General features: G+C 32.2%; 1 protein-coding gene and 1 long non-coding RNA gene across 3 annotated transcripts in view; both read right to left on the reverse strand.

Moving 5' to 3' along the window:
* The window catches only part of LOC148306463 (uncharacterized), a 784,100-nt gene that overhangs the window by 273,977 nt on the left and 486,690 nt on the right, over positions 1 to 23,433 (reverse strand). The window lies entirely within an intron of this gene.
* Positions 5,716 to 7,921, reverse strand: SoxN (SRY-box transcription factor soxNeuro). The gene has a single exon (XM_088264970.1). It carries the CDS (start codon positions 7,713 to 7,715, stop codon positions 6,534 to 6,536), a length of 1,182 nt encoding a protein of 393 aa, XP_088121096.1. The 5' UTR covers positions 7,716 to 7,921; the 3' UTR covers positions 5,716 to 6,533.

Consider the following 23,433-nt stretch of genomic DNA (forward strand, 5'->3'; position numbering starts at 1 on the left):
AATACTGAATGAAATCAAACAATTTAAGTATTATATACATACCTACCTTATTTTTAATTACTTAGTTAAATAAATATCTTTCAACCTTATGAAGAAGATGAAATGTCAAAATAATACATGAATTATTATTATACGTACCTACAATTATCAATTATCAATTACGTTTTTGTAGTCAGTCATGGTGTATAAGGCACTAAAATGAAGTAATGCAGCTTTTAATTGATCACTTATTATGAAAAGGAAAGGTATATTTAGAAAAAAAGGTTTCACGGACAATGGGTCTAGTACAAGTCAATTGATGCAAAAAATATCAATGCATTGCATTTATATCATATTGGGAATCGAACCCGGTACCTCATGAATGTTAACCGAATAACTAGCCATCATACTACAAAAATGTAAAAAAATAATGCTTTAGTTTTTTTTAATAAGAAAAATAAATTCAGTAGTTTTTGACTTTATATAATGTTGTCAATCATGGGTAGAATCGGTGAATATTTTTTTTTCATATCTCAACATAGATGAAGAAGAATATGAAGTCTGGGCATTTACGGGGCTTACGACCGTCATATGCTAGTTTAAGTGATCACTTTACACACGTGTAACATTTATAAAGCCCAGACATCCATGATCTTCTTCATCTATGTTGAGATGTGAAAGAAAGAACATGAAATATAACTCCTATTATTGGATATACCTAATCCATATTTGTGAACAAGTGTTTGGACACACTCAAAATGTTGTGAATTTTAACCTTGTAAAGTGATCACTCAACCAAGGCTATGACGGTCGTAAGCCCTGTAAATGCCCAGACTTCCATATTCATCATCACCTATGTTGAGATGTCAAAAAGAAGCTATGTTTATTTTCCACCAATTTATAAATAATATGTGAAATCCTCCTAGAAATAGGGTAAGATGAAATAATGGTAATTTAAAATAAAGGTTGTGTAGTAATTCATATCTCCCTTCGAGGATTATTGTAGGTATTGTATATTGTAGGAGTTACTGCAGGATTGTGTGAATTCGTGACAGTTTAAAATAGAAGGGGTAGTTGAATAACCGACTAGGGGTTGAAAGAATCTGTTTCGGTCGGTAATAAATGCAAATCTAAAATTGTAATGTCGATCGTCATATGTGATAACCGTGAAACATGAATATTGCTTTTTCCCTGCATACCTTCAGTGTTTTCGGCAATTTTGATATAATTTATAGTGTGATGAGGTATATTTTAGACTTCTGAGATTATATTTTACATAGTACATATCGCTGACTCCTTTCAAGAACGTCATTAATCAAAAAACTTGATTTTTCAGGAGAACGTTTTTGAATTTTAAAAATATAATACAATGTATTAAAAATAAATACCAAGCCACTTATTGAACTTTTCACTGTGCAACTAATCTGTTTAGGTAAAACCTGAATGTTTTTTCTCCATTTGAAAAATATTTAGTATATTTAGAAAAATTAATTAAACAATCCATTTTCTTCAAAATGCAAAAACAACACTTTCTGCCCTATAGCGAGTAAATATTAAGTTTAAAATATGCCTCTTTTGCTGGGATATAGTACATTTTCTGGGCATTCCGAAAACATGCACAACTGAAAATTGACAATTTTTGATTTATGACGTTCTTGAGCGATATATGTATCTCACGTATACATTAATAATGTATGTATCTATTAAAAAATGTTGCTAATACTATTATCGTGTTCCCAAATAATAAAGAACTAGAAATATACAGACCTTATTATGCTTTCTTAGTAACTTTTACATACTCATAACAAAAAAAAACAATTTTTTTTTCTAATGTTGTTATTGTTATTTTTATTCTTAAATTGTGGTTGTTATTTTAGTGTTTCCACAGAAAAAAGAACTAAAAATACATACACCTTATTTTGTAATGCTTGCTTATTTATTTTTTACAAACAAATGACTGAAGAACCTGTTCATTTTATTTTTTCTTTTATTGTGATCGATGTTTTTGTCCTTATATTGTGACTGTTATTTTGGCGTTTCCACAAAATCTTATTTTGTGATGCTTACTTAGTAACTTTATATATACAAATGAGTGAAAAAAAATTAAAAAAATGTTTTTTCCTATATTGTAATTGTAATTTTTATTATTAAATTGTAATTTTTATTTGGTGTTTTCACAGAATAAAAAAACTTTTTCTGTATTACTTACATAGTAATTTTCTACATACAAATGTCAAAAATGTAGTAATTTAATTTTTCCTATATTGTGATTGTTATTTCAATTCTTTTATTGATTTTTATTAAAGTATTCCCAAAGTACAAAGAATTAGCAATATACAAACCTTTTTGTAATGCTTGCTTAGTAACTTTGTACGTACAAGTGACTGAAGAACCTAATATGTAATTTTATTTTTTCTCATATTGTTATTATCATTTTAATTATTATATTGATATTGTTATTTTGGTGTTTTCACAGATAAAGGACTTGAAATAAATATGTACATCTGAATTTGTAATGCTTGTTAAGTAACTTTGTAAATATATATCACTAAAAAACCTAATAATGTAATTTTTCCTATATGTGATTGTTATTTTAATTCTTATAATGTGATTGTTATTTTGCATAGAGTTTCAAGAGAATAAAGGACTTGAGTAGGTACATATAAAGATCTTATTTTTTAATTTTAACTCAGTAACTTTGTACCTACATACAAATGAGTGAAAACCTAAATTTTATTTTTTATTGTTTTAAAAAATTATATTATAAATTGGAAGAATTGTATTGTAATATATAGTCTTTATTTATATTATAAATACACTTATTGACTGAATCCCATTATATGTAATGATATTTTTCATAACTTATATTTTTAACTTTGTATGTAATACAGTAATACTAATAATATATATATAAACGCATATTTGGCAACAAAATCAAATACCACACAGAATTGATATAATATGTGTGTAACTATTAACTAAATATGATTTATTTCGACATTTTTAAATCATCGATATTTTTAATTCCGACTTACATTTTACCTTTGCCTATATTATTTTTAAGATGTTCGTTTGAATTCTTTCCGATCAAATAACTAGCGAAATCTGAAAACAATTTTGAACTCTTCATAATTTAATATGTCAGCAATGAATCAATATTAAAAGCGTTATATTATTATCAAATCGGCCTACTGGTATTTGGTGACAATTAAAAATAATGCAAGTTATAAACCTGTTATTTTTTGTCCGTATTAATAATATTGTATTATAAATAATTGTTAATTACTTTTTTTATATAATATAACAATTAAATAAGGTAATATTACGTCTAGTCTTAGTTATGCATTTAATATATTATTATAACTAAGATTTAAAGTAATACTAGCTAATTTTAACGTTATTTATTATATATTACATATTTATGATACATAAATATTTATAAAAACGTTAATTACTTTTTGAAATAACAATAATAAAATAAGCTTAAATTACTTCCAGTCTTAGTTATCCAATTAATGTATTGTTATAACTACGAATTTAAGTAATACTACCAAATTTAATGTTGTAATATCGTCCATAGTAATGATATATAACTATTTGTAATTTTGTTTATTCCTTTTTTTATATAACATAATAATAAAATAAGCTTATAAAACTGCCTGTCTTTTTTATACAATTAATGTATTATATTAATAATACTACGAATTTAAGTAATACTAGGTAATTTTAATGTTGTAATATCGTCCATAGTATTTATAGATAACTAATAAAACTACTCTTTCCTGTAAAATAATAATAAAATAATTTAATATTACTACCATTCTAAGTTACACAATTAATGTATTGTTATAACTACGATTCGAAGTAATACAAACTTATTTTACTGCTGTAATATCGTCCATATTAATGAAATATTTAAACAATTGTAAAATATTTGATTTACGTTTTGTGCTGACATTTCTCGGTGGAACTGCATTTTTATACAATATAATAAAATAACAACTAGGTAGTTTTTTTACACATTTATACAATATAAATGTACAAAATAAAAGCGGAAAAAACTATATCGTTGTTATTTTACTATATATACTATTTGTGAATTACTTTTTTATACAACATAATAATAAAATAAGCTAATATTATTATGAATCTTAGTTATGCAACTATTTATTCTTATGACTACAATTTAAAGTAATAAAAGCTATTTTTAGTGTTATAATATATTCGAATATAACAGTTTGAAATTTTTATTTGTTTCTTTAATTTTATATTGTTTTGTATTAATGGTTTGTTTTATGTTTGTATATTTATACTACCTTTATGCTTTTAAGAGGTTTATTTTTATAATGATAATTTTACAAGGCGATTTAGTTCATGTTTTATAAAGTTATGGGGAAATCTTTTATTAAATTGTTATTCTTCTTTTAAGAAGAAATTTCTTAAATAAATGACAATAAAACCTAATTTTTTTCTCAAGAATTACAAGAAATTTTAGTACCTACCTAACATAAAGAGTAAACTCACTACCCAAATCATCAAAGAATCAAAGTAAGACCAGGATAAGCAGTGTTCCATAAGCCGTTGACCATAAGCACATTCAAGAGTCACTCGGACGGTAGAGAATTTCAAATAACAATTTAAATGAAAAAAAATTATGATTTTAAGTTATAAAATCGCAAAATCTCAGTTAGTCTTTCTAGTATACCTTCTTTATACGATGTATTATTATTATTATGCACCTATTTTTTATTATATTATCTCATAGTATTACAAACGATTGTTCAAATATTAAAAAAATATTGTTTAAAAAATAAATTATCAAATATTAAAAAAAAATCGTTACTTGACACAACATGTAAACAAAGAATACAATTATATTTGTATTTAGGAAAAATATTTGAATTTATTTTAAGTACGATTTCAATGCAGTTTTTACATTATTATTATTATTTTTAATTATGTTTATATCAATTAATTAATTTAAAGTGCTTGCGATTTTTTATTTAATAAAAATAGGGAAAACCGACGTATTTCCATATGATTATAGGTATTGAGAATGCCGATTTTAATGTATTTATAGTGTTTGTGAAACATATAATTAAACATCAAAATAGGCAAAAAGTATGAAAAATTATATATCATCATAAATACCTCTCGATTAAAATATTTGACATAATTTTCTGTTTTTTCGTAAACTCTTCATCTCTTGTAGTCAATATGTCATATTTACCTATGTTAACAAAAATATACTGTCCATGGTTAAATATTTCAAATACTTTTTTTACTTCAAGGTATTTTTACGACAACCATTAGTAAAGCTATGTGCGGAACAAGGGTACTGTGCACTTCCAAGTAAAAAAAAGGGACAACTTATTTCGGTATTAGTAAATTAGCTTTCCTTTTAATGGTCAAAATGTTCCCTCAGGATGTATTGTTTTTACAAAAATATACCAAAGATAATAAGAAATGTTTTTATGTGAAAAATACTCGGCGCCATCCATTTTTTTCCCTAAACGATAATTTAGTATCTTTACAAGGATGTGCACAAGATAAATATGTCACTCGAGTTCGAAGCAATATTTGTGTTTAGCCAATGATTAGTCAAGCTAGTGATGTGTAGTTTGGGAATCTGATAAGTGTGGTAATCTCAGGAAAAGTTTACCTGGATGTGGAAGACGTCCAGCGCTGATGGAATACAGGAAGAAGGAGCCAAGCAGGTAATACAAATACACAGAGTTTTAACTTCAAATTTCGTATATTTTTAATCCACTGACTATTAACACTCACTGTATAATGAAAAAATGCATATTAATCTTTGCATGTCATATTCAGCTTGATTCGTGAACAATTTTATTTTGTACAATGCATGATAATTAGCTATAATAAGAATTATTATAGTGTATCGGAATGTCAGTTGGTGTCGGGCCTCGCTAGACACAGTGTAGCCGAGAGCCCTTCGACTTATTACTAATATTTGTTTTTGTTTATTACAGGCTATAAGTATTTACAGTTGTTCGTATTTTTGGTTTTTACATTTATCATTCATTCCTTCGCGCGTTCACTCCGCCTCTCGCACACTTTGCGGGTAATCAAATTTGTCAATAAAATAATAATAAACATTTGTCAATATTTCACGAGGATTCGACTAACAACAATAAAGATAACCGAATCGTAAAAGCGCCGGGGACTTCGGGGAAGGCGGGAGCCGACTTCCCCGAACCGGGACCCTACGCGGACATATTTACAGGGCGCAACTTAACGGCAATATAACGCTCCATCCCGAGACGCGGCCTAAACACAAAGTATAATCATATATCCGCTCTAATAAATTCGTCATTTCATAAATATAAGACATCTACACTACCGATATCGGGTCGCCGAAACTTGACAGCTCTCGGCCATCGGCGCGTTAGCGTCCGTGATAAGGGGTATCATACAAAATGTTATCAAAACTGATCGCGTCCACCGAGATGCGGGGCTATGTACAGGCGAGTCCGGCGGCGTCGGGCTCAGAGCGGCGGGATGTCGATGTCCGCGCCCGGGAACGCCGCGTCTCACATGAGCGGCAGCGCGCGCTCGGCCGCGTAGGCGCGCTGCTCGGGCTCGGGCACGTGGTACATGTTGATGATGTGGCTGAGGTCCGGCTGGCCGTACTCGCGCTTCATGGCCATGGGGTCCTGGTACTCGCGCTTCATGCCGGCCAGCGCGTCGGGCGCGTACTCGCGCTTCATGCCCAGCAGGCCGTGGTCGGCGGGCGGCGCGCCGAACTCGCGCTTCATGGGCGGCCCGGGCGACAGCGGCTCGGACTTGGCGCTCGAGCCGCTGGGGCTGTGCGACTGGCAGGAGCCCTGCAGCGGGTAGCCGCCCGGCGAGCCCTGCGCGCCGTACGGGGAGCCCGGCTGCTGCACGTAGGGCGAGCCCTGCCCGCCCGCCGCGCCGTACATGCCGTAGCCGGAGTTCATGTAGGAGTTGATGCCGCCGTGCTGCATCTGGCCCATGTCGTAGCGCGGGTAGCCGTAGCCCGGCTGCTGCTGGTACGCGGCCGGGTCGTGCATCATGTAGCCGTTGGGCATGTACCCGTTGGGCATCTGGTACATGTCTCTCGACGGCGTCGGCGGCTGCGACGGCGGCGCGCGCGACTCGCCGGACGGCATCAGCCCTCCGACTCCCCCCATGCCCATGGGGTACTTGTCCTGCTTCTTGGCCAGCGTCTTGGTTTTCCTGCGCGGCCTGTATTTGTAATCCGGGTGTTCCTTCATGTGCACGGCGCGCAAACGTTTGGCTTCGTCGATGAACGGTCTCTTTTCACTTTCGGACAAGTCTTTCCACTGCGCGCCTAATCGTTTCGATATTTCCGAGTTGTGCATTTTGGGGTTGTCGGACGCCATTTTTCGACGCTGGCCGCGAGACCAGACCATGAACGCGTTCATGGGTCTCTTGACGCGGTCGAGGTTTTGGTTCTTGTTGGTGTTGTTATTGTTGTTGGGCGGGGGCGCGCCGTGTTGCTGGTGGGCGGGCTGGTGGTGCGCAGCCAGGCTCTGGTGGTGCGCGGGCGGCGAGGGGCCCGGCGGCTGCGAGTGCAGGTGAGGCTGGTGCAGCGGCTGGTGCTGGTGCTGCTGCAGGCCCATCATGCCGCCCAGGGCGCCCAGCGAGCCGTACGGGTGCTGCAGCCCGTGGTGGGGCGGCACTCCGGCGTGCAGCCCGCCGCCCTTGAGGTCCGACTCCATCGTCAGCATGTCCTCTTCCCTCGGCGCGTACAGTTTGGCGGAGTAGGGAGACACTTCGAATAAACACTGGTGGCCACGGGGCCGCGGCGGTTAGCGGGAGCGAGCACTCGCGAGTGGACGCATGTACGGAGCAGATCGCGACTGGCGGCGCGGAGGTCGTTGGCGGATCGAGCACTGGGAACACTACCGCGCGGGTCGAGGCACCTTTCCGTTGTAAGGCTTCGGCGGTCGCGCTCGCCGCTGCCCCCCGCGCCCCGGCCCCCGGCCCCCTGGCCCGCTGCGCACGCCCGCGCGCCGCCATTGGCCGAGCGGCGGGGGGCGGGGCCGGCGCGCGGAGTGGGGGCCCCGCGCCCCCCGCGCCCGCCGCGCCGCGCGCCGCTCGCTAACTAAGGCTCAAGGGCACATACAGACCGCCGCTGCCGCCTGCTCCGCTCCTGGCACCCTGCAGCTGCGAATGTTATTACTCGAAGCTGCGCTCTACCTAATGGGTACATACCGTAACACGTATGTATCGATAATACGTAATGATAATCCTTACGTTTAGGTTAATTCTTTTAGAGACATTGACGAACAATTTTTTACATAAAGTCGCTCTCCCAGATGACTTGTATAATGACACTTGAGAAATTTCAAATATAAACAATTTTATTGAGATTTTATGTAAACGCTCACCTGTAGGTAACTTTAAAACTTTTTTTATAATTTATTGTTAACATACTCGTATTTTATGGATCAAACATTATAAATATATTTCACAGTATGTTAAAATAACTAGTTACCCTTCCAATAATTGAATTATTTATTATTATTATATATATATATATATATATATATATATATATATATATATATATATATATATATATATATATATATATATATATATATATATATATATATATATATATATATATATATATATATATATATATATATATATATATATATATATATATATATATATATATATATAATTTATTAGGAAGAGTAATAAGCAGACTTAAAATTTATCCTATGGTATATTTAAGTAAAAACCAAAGAGCATTAAAACGTTTTTCCTAACTGTTCAAAGAAATATATTTAAAATCAGTATAAAATAAAATCTTATACATCTTTTTACTCCATATTTATGACTAAACATAAAAATAACTTATTTAACAAAAGATGTAAGAGATCTATCGAGAGATGACTATTCCTACATTATAGATGAATTAAATGGTAATTGTAACGCAAATACAAAAAATGTTCTCACGCTAAATTTATGCAAAACCAAGTTATTTAGGAGACCGACGATGTAAAAAATACCTTATAAGGATCTACGTTTACAAATATATACATTCTTCACATTATTTATTGTGTTTCTACCTATTTATAGTTTTCTAAATATAAAAACACTTAGGTATATAAAACCACTTTATAAGTTTATTAATGTAACCACTGTTTACATTTGTGAACTCAAAAAGAGGTCTTATACAGGTGTTTTATATTTATTTTATACTCAATAGTCAATACTTAATGTATAAATAAATAATACTTGCAAATCTCTATAATTTTTGTCCGCCTCCGTAGTGTAATGGTCAGCACGCTCGGCTACCGTTCTGGAGGTCCCGGGTTTGATTCCCAAGGGGGGTAAAATAAATATAAGTGATTTTTTTCACTGTCATATTTATTCAATATTACCCTGGACTGGTACCTGAAGCGGAGGGCTGATCACCTTTCCTTCATATGTAAACGATCATAACACTGCGTTTATATGATGCAGTGCCCTATGCACCATTGGGCTACGGATAAGGGTTTTATTATTTTATTATTATCTCTTTAATTTCATTTTTTTTTGGTCTACTTTATTTTTATTTTTTAAACATCTCATCAAAGATGAAAAAGAATATAGAAGCTTGGGCATTTACGCGGCTGACGACCGTCATAGGGTGATTAAAGTGATCACTTTACACACGTGTAACATTCACCAATTCTAACCATTATTGACAACCACACTACACAAATTCTTGGAAGTTCTATATATATGAAACAATTTTGAAATCTTGCTCTTGAATCACTAGAACTTCACTAGAGACATCTATTGGCGAGATGTGTTCTTTTTTTAAAATTATTTCATAGCCTCATTATTACTTAAATTTACCAATAAATACTATAATTTCTTGGCGAGATTATTTTAAAATTGGGTACCTACATATTTAAAAATATACAAAATTTCCATCAGATATTTAACTGCTTACTTATTTCAAACGATAATAAAATTATTCCCAAAATATTGTTCACTTGAATCACTAGAACTAAACTAGAGACATCTATTGGTTAGATGAAAATAAGCTTTTTGTTGAGCAGAAATTATTTTATTAGTATGTGAGTATTGTTACTTCTTTTCGTAGTATGTTTTTCTGTGTAGGTTCCATAAGGAATATGTATTTCTACACCATATAGACCACAGAAGCTCGTATACTTTACTTTAAGATTTGGAATCGATAAATATAATAACAATAAAATAAGTAGGTACTTAAATCGGGGAAAAGTAAATACCAATATAAATTGTTGACATTATCACACACGGAGTGTTTGACAATGTCCTAACAAGACGAAATGCGTCACATATCATATATGTAAATGAAGTAGAATTCAATCCATTAATCGTGTTCAATTTGGGATATATTACCCAGCAATTCAAAATGGAATTCTACCAACTGTCTGCAGTTACAATAAATAAATCACTATAAATAGTATTTATTATATCAGATACTGGATTGTTCACCCTACGGATGAAATCTATTTTTTTTAATTACTCTTTACGAACAAGTGGGTACTTGGAATTTTTAGCATTTTACTTGACACAGTTATAAAAAAATCATACTATATATATATATAAATATATATATATATATATATATATATATATATATATATATATATATATATATATATATATATATATATATATATATATATATATATATATATATATATATATATATATATATATATATATATATATATATATATATATATATATATATATATATATATATATATATATATATATATATATATATATATATATATATATATATATATATATATATACTTATAAATATGTATATAAATTTTTTTTTTCTAGTTAACGTTTATTACCAGTAGGTCCACGACATGTTCAGCGATGACAGATCAAAAATTTAAATCATGAATTTAAAATTATTGACGAATTATCATAGGTACCTACCGTGAAATGACATAGATATACTACATATATCTACTTCGCATGACCAAGTATTTCAAATACTTGAATGTGGTCAGGCCAGGAGTCGGAATAATCGACAAGTGCGTATGAGGAGTTGCATGAATGTGGAAGAGGCAAAGATTGTTTGCAAAGACAGATTGGTATGGCGTTTTGTCTCTCTGCCTACCCCTGCGAAGAGGCGGCGTGATGGTTAGTTAGTTAGTTAGAAATATATTCCTTTTATTTCGTATTTTATTCATGCTAAAAGCATTTAATAACAGGGATTATTCAAACGGGGATTTTAAAGTTAACGTTTTTTGCCAGTATACCCACGATATCCCAATCGCACAAATGTACATTTTAGCTTTAAAATAATTTAATTTAGGATAATTATGCTTGATCTTTGCAAAATTAGCATAATGCCGTACATACCTACATAAATTAATGCGAGCAGACAGTACAGATCAATATTGCATCAATTTCTCTGTGTAGCTACCCATTCTTCGCCATACTTAAAAAATGTAGAACGCAAACATTTGGCTGTTTCCCCGGCAATCGAGAGATGGCAGCTGTGTACATGTTTATATGTTTAGTGTTTGGCTCTCGGAACACTTGCGCAAAGCAGTTTGACCCTACGACGGAGATGGAGGGAAAAAAAACACAAAAAACGTAGGTATATGAGAATGGGCGGACTTAAAGTCAGGAGCAAAGTGAAAGCTGGTTTGCTGGTTGTCAATATCTTTATAAAAATATAAATATAAAATATCGAACATGTTGTTAACCAGGCAATAGAAATGGATCTTCCTCGAAAGTTACCTAGAGGAAAAAAATCATGGGTACTGCAGAATGACAACATGATACGAAGGCATGGCCCAGGTGACGTTGCGCAGGATAGAAGGACCTATAACCTGAGGATAAGGAGAGCTGACTCCAGCAGTTTACACAGACAATAAACTGGGATTTAGCCAGGAAGAAGAAGAAGAAATGTAAACGTATCGTCAAACCAGTTGGATTCAGGGTAAAATATATAATTTAAAGATATCTCAACTTTTTTAATTTATTATTAGATTAAAACCAATATTTTTAGCTTTTCCACTTTTTTATTTGACCAGCGACCGGGTTTCGTCGTTACCGACATCATCAGACTGGTGATGATGTCTGTACCAGTCTGATGATGTCGGTAACGACGAAACCCGGTCGCTGGTCAAATAAAAAAGTGGAAAAGCTAAAAATATTGGTTTTAATCTAATAATAAATTAAAAAATGCAATTCCATCACGAAGTGTCAGTGGATAATATAAATCTATGTCTCAACTTGATTTGAAATATGTATCTTTCTTCCTTTTTTTATGAAAGAAAATAGAAGTCTGTGCATCCCAGGCTTACAACTTGAATGATGAACGTTACACAAGTGTATAGTAGAAAGTGATCGCTTAAGCCAGCCAAACGCCAGGTCGTAAGCCCTGGAATGCTTGAAATACCCTCTTCTTTCATAAAAAGAGAAGAACGATACACGTTTCGTATCAAATTGAGATACCTTTGAAAATTGACATCTCCGCCATTGCGTGAATAATCAAGTGTCCGATATAATAAATAATATTAACATTGTAAAATATACAAGAATAATATATATCAATATAAATTAATATGTAAATGTTCTCCTTTTTTCTATTAAAAAAATTAAGTAGTGTTAGTATGTTTTATCTAACCACGTTTGAAGAGATGCATGAACGTGAAATTAGTAGTTATTATTCATCATAGACTCAAATAAGAGTATGTATGGCTATTCCCTTTTCTATACAAAGCAGGAGGTATATAATGAGAGATTTAAAAAAAAAAGAATAAATATATATATATATATTGTAAAAAAAAAATATATATATAATATATATATATATATATATATATATATATATATATATATATATATATATATATATATATATATATATATATATATATATATATATATATATATATATATATATATAATATATAAAACCCTTATCCGCACCCCAATGGTGCATAGGGCACTGTGTCATATAAACGCAGTGTTATCTTGATCGTTTACACATGAAGGAAAGGTGATCAGCCCTCCACTTCAGGTACCAGTCCATGGTAATATTGAATAAATATTACAGTGAAAAAATCACTAATATTTATTTTACCCCCCTTGGGAATCGAACCCGGGACCTCCAGAACGGTAGCCGAGCGTGCTGACCATTACACTACGGAGGCGGACGAAATATATATATATATATATATTGAAATTGTAGCCCCTCTTCCAGCCAGTAGCTTACTGAATTATATGTTTGCGAGTACCCCCTCAATTTAAAAACATATATAATACACGTATTTTTCGGTTTTCTCAATATTTTTGTACCAGGATTACATGCGTACCTAAACATGTTTGATCAATCATGCAAGCAATATCGAACCTGCTTCTGCTATGTACTTACGCTATTATCTATTTAGAAGAAACTTGTGTAAATATTTTTCTGATGGTATACACGAACTAAAAAAAGTACCTTTGGTAGTTACAAGTCCATGTGTTATAATTTATGATCTGTGTGAATAATAATAATAAGTGATTCGATGAATTTAGTAACGGATTGCGATGTAAGTAAATATTTAATAAATAAATGCCGTAGGCTAGATGCAAAAGGATAATTTGTTTTCTTATTTCGAGCATAACAAACTGTTATTTATAGATATTATAGGTGTCTCAACACGAGATGACAGATCTATCGTTTATAGAGGAAAGAAGATGGAAGTCTGAGCGTCCCGGGGCCTGGCATTTGGCTGGCTTCAGTGATCATTCATACATATTCGTAACGTTCACTATTCTTACCGTTAGATACTGAATATTAACATTTTTTTCAATTTGTAGATAACAATGTTTTTGGATTCCTTTACATGCGAGTAGTTTTTTAATAGATTTGGATAATTAATTAACATAAACTAACTAACCATCACGCCGCTTCTCCGCAGGGGTAGGCAGAGAGAATAGAGCGCCACACCACTCTGTCCTTGCAAACATTATTCGCCTCTTCCACGTTCATGCATCTCCTCATACATACCCACCGATTGTTACGACTCCTAACCTGGCCACTTTCAAGTATTTGGCATACCTGATCGTGCCATGTTTTTCTCGGTCTTCCTCTGCTTCTTTTCCCAATAACATTCGCCTCATAAATTTGTTTTACCGTTCTTTCCTCACTCATTCATTCTACATGTCCAAACCATCTCAAATTAATTAATATTGATTATCAAAATAAGACCACTTTAGATCAATCGTGATCTTTTAGAAATATAATTATTTTAATTAAATAACAAACTATCATGATTGATTGTTTAGTCTTTATACTTTTATCGTAGTATTTTTGTAGACTTAAGTGGCCCGTTATCAAAAATAGGAATCAAGTTGTGGCAGATAGGGCTCAAATCCAGAAACTACACTCAGAGTCCGCGACAAAGAATTTTATATAAAAATTGCGATCATCCTAAATTAAAGGGTATACAAAGATATTCGTTTTGTAAAATTGACAACAAAAAATATTAATATTGGATGATTTATATAGCGCCAGGTTCGTAAAATACTACCTCAAGGGCGCTTATACAGATATGGATTATGATGAAAATGAAAATGATAAATAAATAAAAATAATATAGAACTGCTATTACAGCAAAAATGTGTCTAAATTTACATTTATTGAAATATTTTTAGTAATTTTCTTCATTCCACTGCCTCATTATTACTTAAATTTACCAACAAATACTATAATTTCTTGGTGAAATTATTATAAAGTCGGGAATTTACTTTCGAAAAAGTGAATTTCTATAAAATATTATAGAACTACTATTACAGCAAAAACGTGCCAAAATTTTGCTTCATTGAAATATTTGTATATAGTATTATTTTTATTATTCCATTGCCTCATTATTACTTAAATTTACCAACAAATACTATAATTTCTTGGTGAAATTATTATAAAATCGGGAATTTACTTTAAAAAAAGTGAATTTCTATAAAATATTTAACTACCTACATATTTCAAACAATAATAAAGTTATTCCCAAGTACAAAACTTTTTAATGTAACTAACTGGATGTTTTGACTGGGAATCACAGGATATGGGTAATTTGTAGGAATTACGAAGGCAGTCGGTAATTTTAACGAAGATTTAATGTCTGTAATTCCTAAAAGTGGGTGTTTTTAAAACGCACTAATGAGTTACTAACTAAGTACTTAAACCATTAGGATTTTCGGAGCGCATAACTTTGATTTTATACTTTGCCCCCCAAATTGCAAATATATATAATTTTTTTAGCAAACGGGTCGAAACATTACTGGAAATTTTTCGTTAATTAAAACATTACCTAATGCTTTTTTGAGAACTACCATGTATGTGAGAAAAATGTTATATTTCGAAAAACTATTGATTATTTTATAATTTTTAACAAACTAACTAACTAATCATCACATTGCTTTCTTACAGGGGTAGGCAGAGAGAATAGAGTGCCACATCACTCTGTCTTTGCAAACATTCTTCGCCTTTTCCACGTTCATGCATCTCCTCATACATACCCGCCAATTATTAAGACTCTTAAGCTGAACGCTTTCAAGTATTTGGCATACCTGATCGTGCCAAGTTTTTCTCAGTCTTCCTCTGTTCCTTTTTCCAATTACATTCGCCTCATAAATTTGTTTTACCGTTCTTTCCGTTTTTAAATATATATTTTTGTATAAAAGATTTTAAATTGATATAATATCTACTGTCTAACTGTATATCGACATACCTACATATTTTATTTTATTTATTTAATAACGTTACAAAAAATATTACAATTCATTTACCAGACATTTCTACCTATAACCAGTCTTATACTAGTAACTCTGTTCCTCTCCAAAATAAGAGAGGCTAAGCTCTTGTGCTTGGAGAGGGACTTACCATCAATGTTTATTATTTGTATTTAATTAATGATAAAATTGTATTTTTCTTCGTATTTAAAAAAAAATTATATAAAAATATCATTAAAGAACGATATGTAGAGTTTAATACATATTACTTACTCCTATGTTTTTTCATACGTATGGTTATAAAAGGAATTTCTTTTAATATTATTTTATGATATTTTCTGCAGCCTGCCAATTCTTTTCCCGAAGAAAAGTTTTTTTTTCTTCAAATAACCATGGCTGTATTATGTATGGCTTAATAATAATTTGATGGGATCATATGATGCTCCACGATTTGTACTTAAAAGGCTCAACAATTATATAACCATTTTCAATAAAGTATTAAAAAACTAAAACTTCTTAAAAAATATAACTTACGCAACGCGTGTTACCTCAATGTTCATATATAGTGTCTGAATACATACAACGAACGCATGCGCGCCACTTATTATATCTCTTCATATCGTTGCATGTACGTCGCTCTCCTTTGTTTCACTTCCGTGGCCTCGAAATATATTGCTCTCTTTCTCCTTCCTACGCAGCATATTTCTTCTCTCTCATGTAACAAAATTATAAAATCATGAACGCGGCCCAACGGCCAAGAGAACTCTGTACTTTTTGCCATACGCCATACGAAAAAAAGTAACGAAATGTGTCTAATAAACGTGACGCGTCCTTGAAATTTCACTCTCGATTCTCGTCCAATTATCGATTATCGAATCGCGGCCTAAGAAGTTTCACTTAAAAATCAATGTTTATACGGCACAAAAGTAGGGCCCCGGTACAGAAGTCGAGACGTTTGGCTGTCTTGTTAGTCTTTTGATAATAGGAAGAACCGAAAGAGGCGCCAAGGCAGTGCCGTATAATACCTATTCATGCATTATCGCTGGCAGGTTGGTACCATGAATGGCATAAGTGCAAAGTGCACCAGAATCCGAGCATTCAAAATTAGCAATTCACTGGCAACAGGTGTTTAATACAATTTGGTATTTCATTGAGGAAGAATGACAATAAGGCGCGTACTTTTGTTACGCGCCTATGAAGAGGGCCTCTGCTAGGGTTGCCAACGCGCGAAATACCAGCGCCCGAAAAAAATTAACATTCTAAATAATAATCTAATATTAAATTATCTGCCTCGTCATTTTCGATACTTTATAAAAATAATAAAATTATGTCGCGCATTTATTACTTAAAATATCACATTGAAATTATTTGAAAAGACCACTCTCTTTATTATTCATCGTTTACTTCGTGTAGTACGGATATAACACTCTTTACTATTCATCGTTCACTTCGTGTAATACAACTCAAAAACTCTACTTTACGACGGCCGGATTCGGAATAATTATTCCGTCGTCAGGTTAACCAAAGTTTATAAGGAATAGTTGTGCCGAACCCGGTAGTCATAAATTATAGTTTTTTTAGTGGTATTACACAAAGTGGACGATGAATGATAAGAAGAGTGTTGTATTACCATACCATAAAGACAAAAATGCTTTTAAAAAACGATATGAAAATATTTTTTCTTGAATGTTTTTTGCAGAATTTTTATGATACATTTTTTAACACTATGAAATAAAGCTTAAAATTTGATTTAAACCACTTTAAAAAGTTGTTAAAAAATGTTTTTGTTTTGTTCGTTTTCAACCGATTTTAATTTAAAGTTAATTTATTTTTAATGTTTTTTTTTCTCCTCTCTCCATCTCCTCTTATATCCTTTATTACTATTATCACAATGTATTTAGTCTGCTAAAGCCAAAAAATGGAGGATTTCTTTAAAGTGGTTATATACTAAGTTAAAACATTTATTTTATAAAATGAAAACAAATTGTTCAAAATATAGTATGCCGTTATGTCGCCGACATATCACAGATCAATCGCAAGCGGTGGGCATCCCTGCCGCCGTCAATGCCTCGCCTGAACTATTGTACCGGCGATATAATGTGAGAGATTCGCTCTTTATAAAAATGATAATGTAAAAATGTACCCTTACACAATGTTTTATTGTGGATTTGACTACGGAGCATTGTTGGCTGAATACAACAACCTGTGCGCGCTACATACTGTAACACTGGCACTGTGTACATTGTTAATTCGGCTCGCGGTGTGTGGAAGATCGCATTGTATTCTAACGAAGTGAATAAACACTTCTTGTCGTAGGTCATTCATTCAAATAAATATATAAATGCAGCTGGATACCGAGTGCTACTATTATTTCCATAACAATTTGTATGGTAAAAAAACCATAATCAATATTTTAAGCTGTTTACAAGCATCAAGTTTGGCAAACCGATTGATTAATTTACATTAAAATAAATAAGGGCATAAAAAACAACAACTATATAGTGTTTTTCTTATTTTTTTACTTTATTTGACCAATGACCGGGTTTCGTCTTTATCGACATCAGACATTTTTTTAATGTTGGGAGTTGCATTTATTATTTACTTCGCTTATTATGTACAAAGTTTATGGATCATTAAGTGAATTTTAATTCCTTCTAGCTAAAAACATTTTTATAATAAAACATGTTTTTAGCTAGAAGAAACAATCTGTGTTGGGAACAGGAGGGATTATCTAGTGTGGGCCAATCAGGAACATCTTAGCATCTGTACATTGCTGGGAGAAAAACCACGTAAATTTCCTTAGGAGAAGCCGGACTGTTGACTGTCGTCAACGGGCCTTCAGTTCTACTAGAAGAGGGTTCGGCATTTTGTGTCCTAGCCTGGTTTATTGTACCAATGTCCTTCGCTATTTTTATCATGTATGATGTCACCTCTCGTGACATCATCAGACTGGTGATGATGATGTCGGTAACAACAACCCGGTCACTGGTCAAATAAAATAAAAGTGGATAAATAAAATAAATGTGTTCTTTAATACATATAAAAATGCAGTTGTACCATAATTGTCAGTATGAATCTAATAAATAGGTGTTAATAAATACATCAAGTTTTTAATTGATTTTCCACACAGATAAATAAAACAATTTAGGATATTACAGGTGTTACAACTTAAGATGAAGGAAGACTACATTTAGCGTTTTTTTTTTATGAAGGAAGATGGCATGAAAAAATGATTCTACCAGTATTGCAAATGAAAATTTCAAAAATGAATTAAATTAATTCAATTACCAACAAATTTTTTTTCAATTTGAACCATTTAAACTTGATTGTTGATCATGATAATACTCGCGAGACATTAGTATAATATAAAAAATGGCAGCTTTTTTCAATGGAGTTTTATAAACGCAGTGCAGGCCCGTTAAAATTGAACGCTTCGTAAGTGAAAACATCATGAACACCCCCTCAGGGAATAAGGGTAGTAGAGACGCAATCAAAGGCGTCGAATTTCACACCTCCATTCCAATCATCCCTAATTTAGCTTGGGACTATTTTTACGTCAAGCGTTAATTCTCCGCGGACGGGAATATTCTATTGTTAAAAAAAAACGCAGTCCCAATGATAGAGAGAATTTCAAAAGGCATACATTAATATTATTCTCAAATCTCCTTCAATTTTTTTTGCAAAAATTAATTAAAGAAAATATGGATTGAAAAAATATTGAACAAGATTGATTTACAATAAAAATTACAATAAAAATTACAACTTATAGATTTTCCAGTTTTATAACCTACAATAAATGTGGAAAAACAAAAAAGTTTTTAATATTATTTTTTAACATCTCATCAAAGATGAAGAAGAATATGGAAGTCTGGGCATTTACGGGGCTGACGACCGTCATAGGCTGGTTTAAGTGATCACTTTACACACGAGTTTGCCAATTCACTAATTCTACCCATTATTGACAACCACACTACTCAAATTCTTGGAAGTTCTATATTTATGTGAACCAATATAGACACCTTGTTCTTGAATCACTAGAGGCATCTATTGGTGAGATGTAACGAAGCTTTTATTAACACCTCCTCTGCGATGGTGGGTCTGATCAGACCCACCATCGCGGAAAATTATTAATTACTTAATAGGTAATTTTTTTACGTCGTTTTCCTTCAGTGTAATCGTTCTTCAAACAATTACCTACAAATTGAGATATAAACAAAAATTATCGGACGAGATTCGAATGAGTTATTTAAAAAAAAAAGAACAAATAAAAGATCAAAAATCATATTGAGTAAGGTCAGTTGTTCGCTATCAATGTGTTAGTGTGCCGTCTGCCGTGCCCTCGAACTCCCCAAAACAAAAGCAAACATTGTCAATCTTTGGCGATTGATTCTGTATATTGTTTTTTTTACATTCGTTTTAAACTGATTTATTTGTTTACTTGTATGAAAAATACTAAGGATCACGTTTAAAAAAGTGTAATTATTACATAAGTTGTTAATATTTTCATAAATTGATTCGGCAGTTACTTTTTGGTAAAATCTAACCATTTTTAATTTAAGTTTTACTTAGAAAATACCACAAATAGTGGTAATATATAATATATAATAGATTTACATATGTATATATACAACACCGACATACACAAAGTTACTAACTTCAAAACTTCACAATAAACTGTTTTATGTTTGAACAATTTCTAGTTTTTAAAAAAAAAATCTTTACGACACTTTACCACAATGAATGGCAGGAAAAAAAATAAATATCTCATAACGAGATTGGACGACTTTTGGACAGTTCTAAAATTGAAAGAAAAGTGAGAAAGTAGTGTAGATGACAGTGATTTAGAATTCAAAAACCTTAGATACAGAATTTTAAAGTGAAACAGAAAACTTGGTTTTGTAAGAAATGTCAGTAAGTGATGAAGACATCGATTTTAACAAGAAAAGTAGCGATTGTCTTCTGATTTTTTGATAATAATTTACTTGTCAATATTAAAATTAAATTTGTTACCTATTATGTCTAACGACCTTGTATATAAAAATAATTTATACCCAAAAATTAGTTTTATTTAGTACCGTACAAAATTATATTCATAATTTCTAAGACCCGCAAATCTATGTAAGAAATGGCGAACATTAAATGAATATTTACACCATTTTGGGCAATTCTGTTTATATTTTTCAATGAAAAATTTACCATTTTCTCTGTATTTAAAATAAATTTTAATTGCATTATGGACAAAAATTTATCTTGAATTATGAACTCAAGTCAAAATCCCAGAATCATTTTGTGGTTTTTGGAGCTAACCGCCACGTTTTATATTTGAAGATAACAAATAAAAGTTAAAAATTCTATCTTTTATGATGTTGACTTAAAATATAGTTAAAAAATTAAAAACACAAATTATTTGAATTCAGTAAAAATAAACATGTTTACAACCACTGCTTCATGCCGATCATGCCTCACGCGGATGCGACATGCTACGCGGTGGTAGTTAGCAGCTGCGCTCGGTCGAGTTCGCATGTAAAATGAAGCGCTTGGATAATTTAAATTCAAAACTATCAAAAACTTGAAAATTCTCATACAAAACTTATGACACATTATCCTATTGCTATGTAGCCTATTTTGATTAATATATAAAATATAAAAACCCGACAAAAAACGCCTAAAAGGCGATTTCTGTACTGGGTCAGATCAGACCCACCACCGCTGGGCGCGTTTTGTTTGAGGGCATCGCGCTTTAGGTGTTAAGCAGAAACTCTTATATTAGTATATGAGGTCCGAATCCTGGATTATAATCACACACATGAGAAACGCCAGAAAATACCATTTTAATTTTTATTATTTAAGTTTATAATTTGACCAGATAATTTATTTGCAACAATTTTTTTTTTGTTAAAAAATAATATGAAAATAACTCCTGTAATTGGAGATAATCCAGATTTTGTGAACAAGTATTTGGATACACTTAAAATGTTATAAAAAAGTTTTTGTTTTATTTTGTAAAAACAAAACAAAACTCAAATCTTTCGTAATAAAAATATGCATTTATTTCACTTAATCTTTCAGTTAATATAAGTGAGTTTCGATGAATATTGAGATTTTGGAATTTACCCACCAATTATTTTTCTGCTGTAATATAATACTTTATTAATTATTTTTTGATATTTTAATAATGTTATTTATTGTTTTAGCATTCATTTTGTGGTGAGACATGATTAAATTATACATATAAAACACTTGTATTTTTACCACTACAGTATTATATTGTTATGACTAGAGTTTATATTCAAACCTGTAGATGGAAGCATCGGTCACTTCCGAAACTAATCGTTACAATGTAATACTCAAGTGGTAAAAAAAGTGTTTTTTATATTTATAATTTAAGTACGATAAAAATATAATTTAAATCATAAAATTCAATGTATTAATATTTCGAATTAATCATTTGAATAAATAAACAAATAAATATCAACCCCTTGTTAATGTAGTGGAAAGAATACTACAAAGTTCATATGATATATGAATTTTGCGAAATTACACTCACCCGGTTTTAATATTTTTTTTACATTTTTTATAACAAATTATGATTAATACATATTTTATCATAACGATTTACTTTGGTTATTCTTAAAATTAAATAAAAAATAAAATTTAAAAAACCCTGTAACTATAGACACCTTCTCATTCCCCGCTACGAAGTGGGTTTTTCATGAGTGTAAATATAATAATTTCCTTTAAAACTGGTATAGCCCGATGGGAATATAATTGTGAGAACAATAGCTGCCGCTCAGAACGCGGGAAAATCATCAGAATAATTAATACCTGACACCTTTTTCCAATTAGAGATCACGGATCAATGGACTGAGTCTGGGCGGTTTATCACACCTGCTAACGGCTAGGACCGGATCCATTCTTTTATTATTATTTTTTCATAGTATATATGTTTGTAGAATTGTGGGATCAATGCTGAGGAGAATTATCTCTCAATTTACCAAAAATAGAGTAGTGATACTGGCAGTGAATTTAAAGTCCAAGCGAAGGTTATCACACATGAAGCGACGTGGGATCATAAAACTAACACGTTCTTTCTCGTGCGAGTTCTCGGCAGCATCCGCGGTTGGTTTCGGTAAGTTTCTTACTAAGCAGAGACCCTTATTTTTTATGTACGGAAGATTCTTCCCGAATAATTTCACATATTGGAGATGCCTAATAACTAGATTTTTAATTTACATAAAGCTTAAAATTTGATACGTTTTTTTAATTCACTACAATTTAGGTGAGTCCAAATCCTTGTTCACAAATCAGGGTTTCTTTGCTTAGGAGTAATTTCTATTTGATATTTCAAAATAGATCAGACTGATCTATTTTGAGGCTCCAAATATAAAATAGCTCCATAATTTAGAAACACCGATTTATTAACAAGGACAGGGACACACGCCAAATGTTGTTTATGAAGAAAGGATTTATTTGAACATTTTTTATTTATCTGATTTCATTTATTATAATCATAACGCTGTATATAATGAATACGTATTTATAACGGTAGGTATTTTAACATGCATGTTCAAAATTGATGAGGCAATAGGGAGATATATCAGATTTAATGGTGTCTTATTTAGGAAATATGACAAGACGAATAAGACATATTCATCAATATTATTCCATTTATGACGTAATTTACCTCAATGCGGCCCA

The sequence above is a fragment of the Brachycentrus maculatus genome, unplaced genomic scaffold, assembly GCF_059751285.1.
Source record: "Brachycentrus maculatus isolate JH-2025_06_01 unplaced genomic scaffold, ASM5975128v1 h1tg000240l, whole genome shotgun sequence".
Lineage (NCBI taxonomy): Eukaryota > Metazoa > Arthropoda > Insecta > Trichoptera > Brachycentridae > Brachycentrus > Brachycentrus maculatus.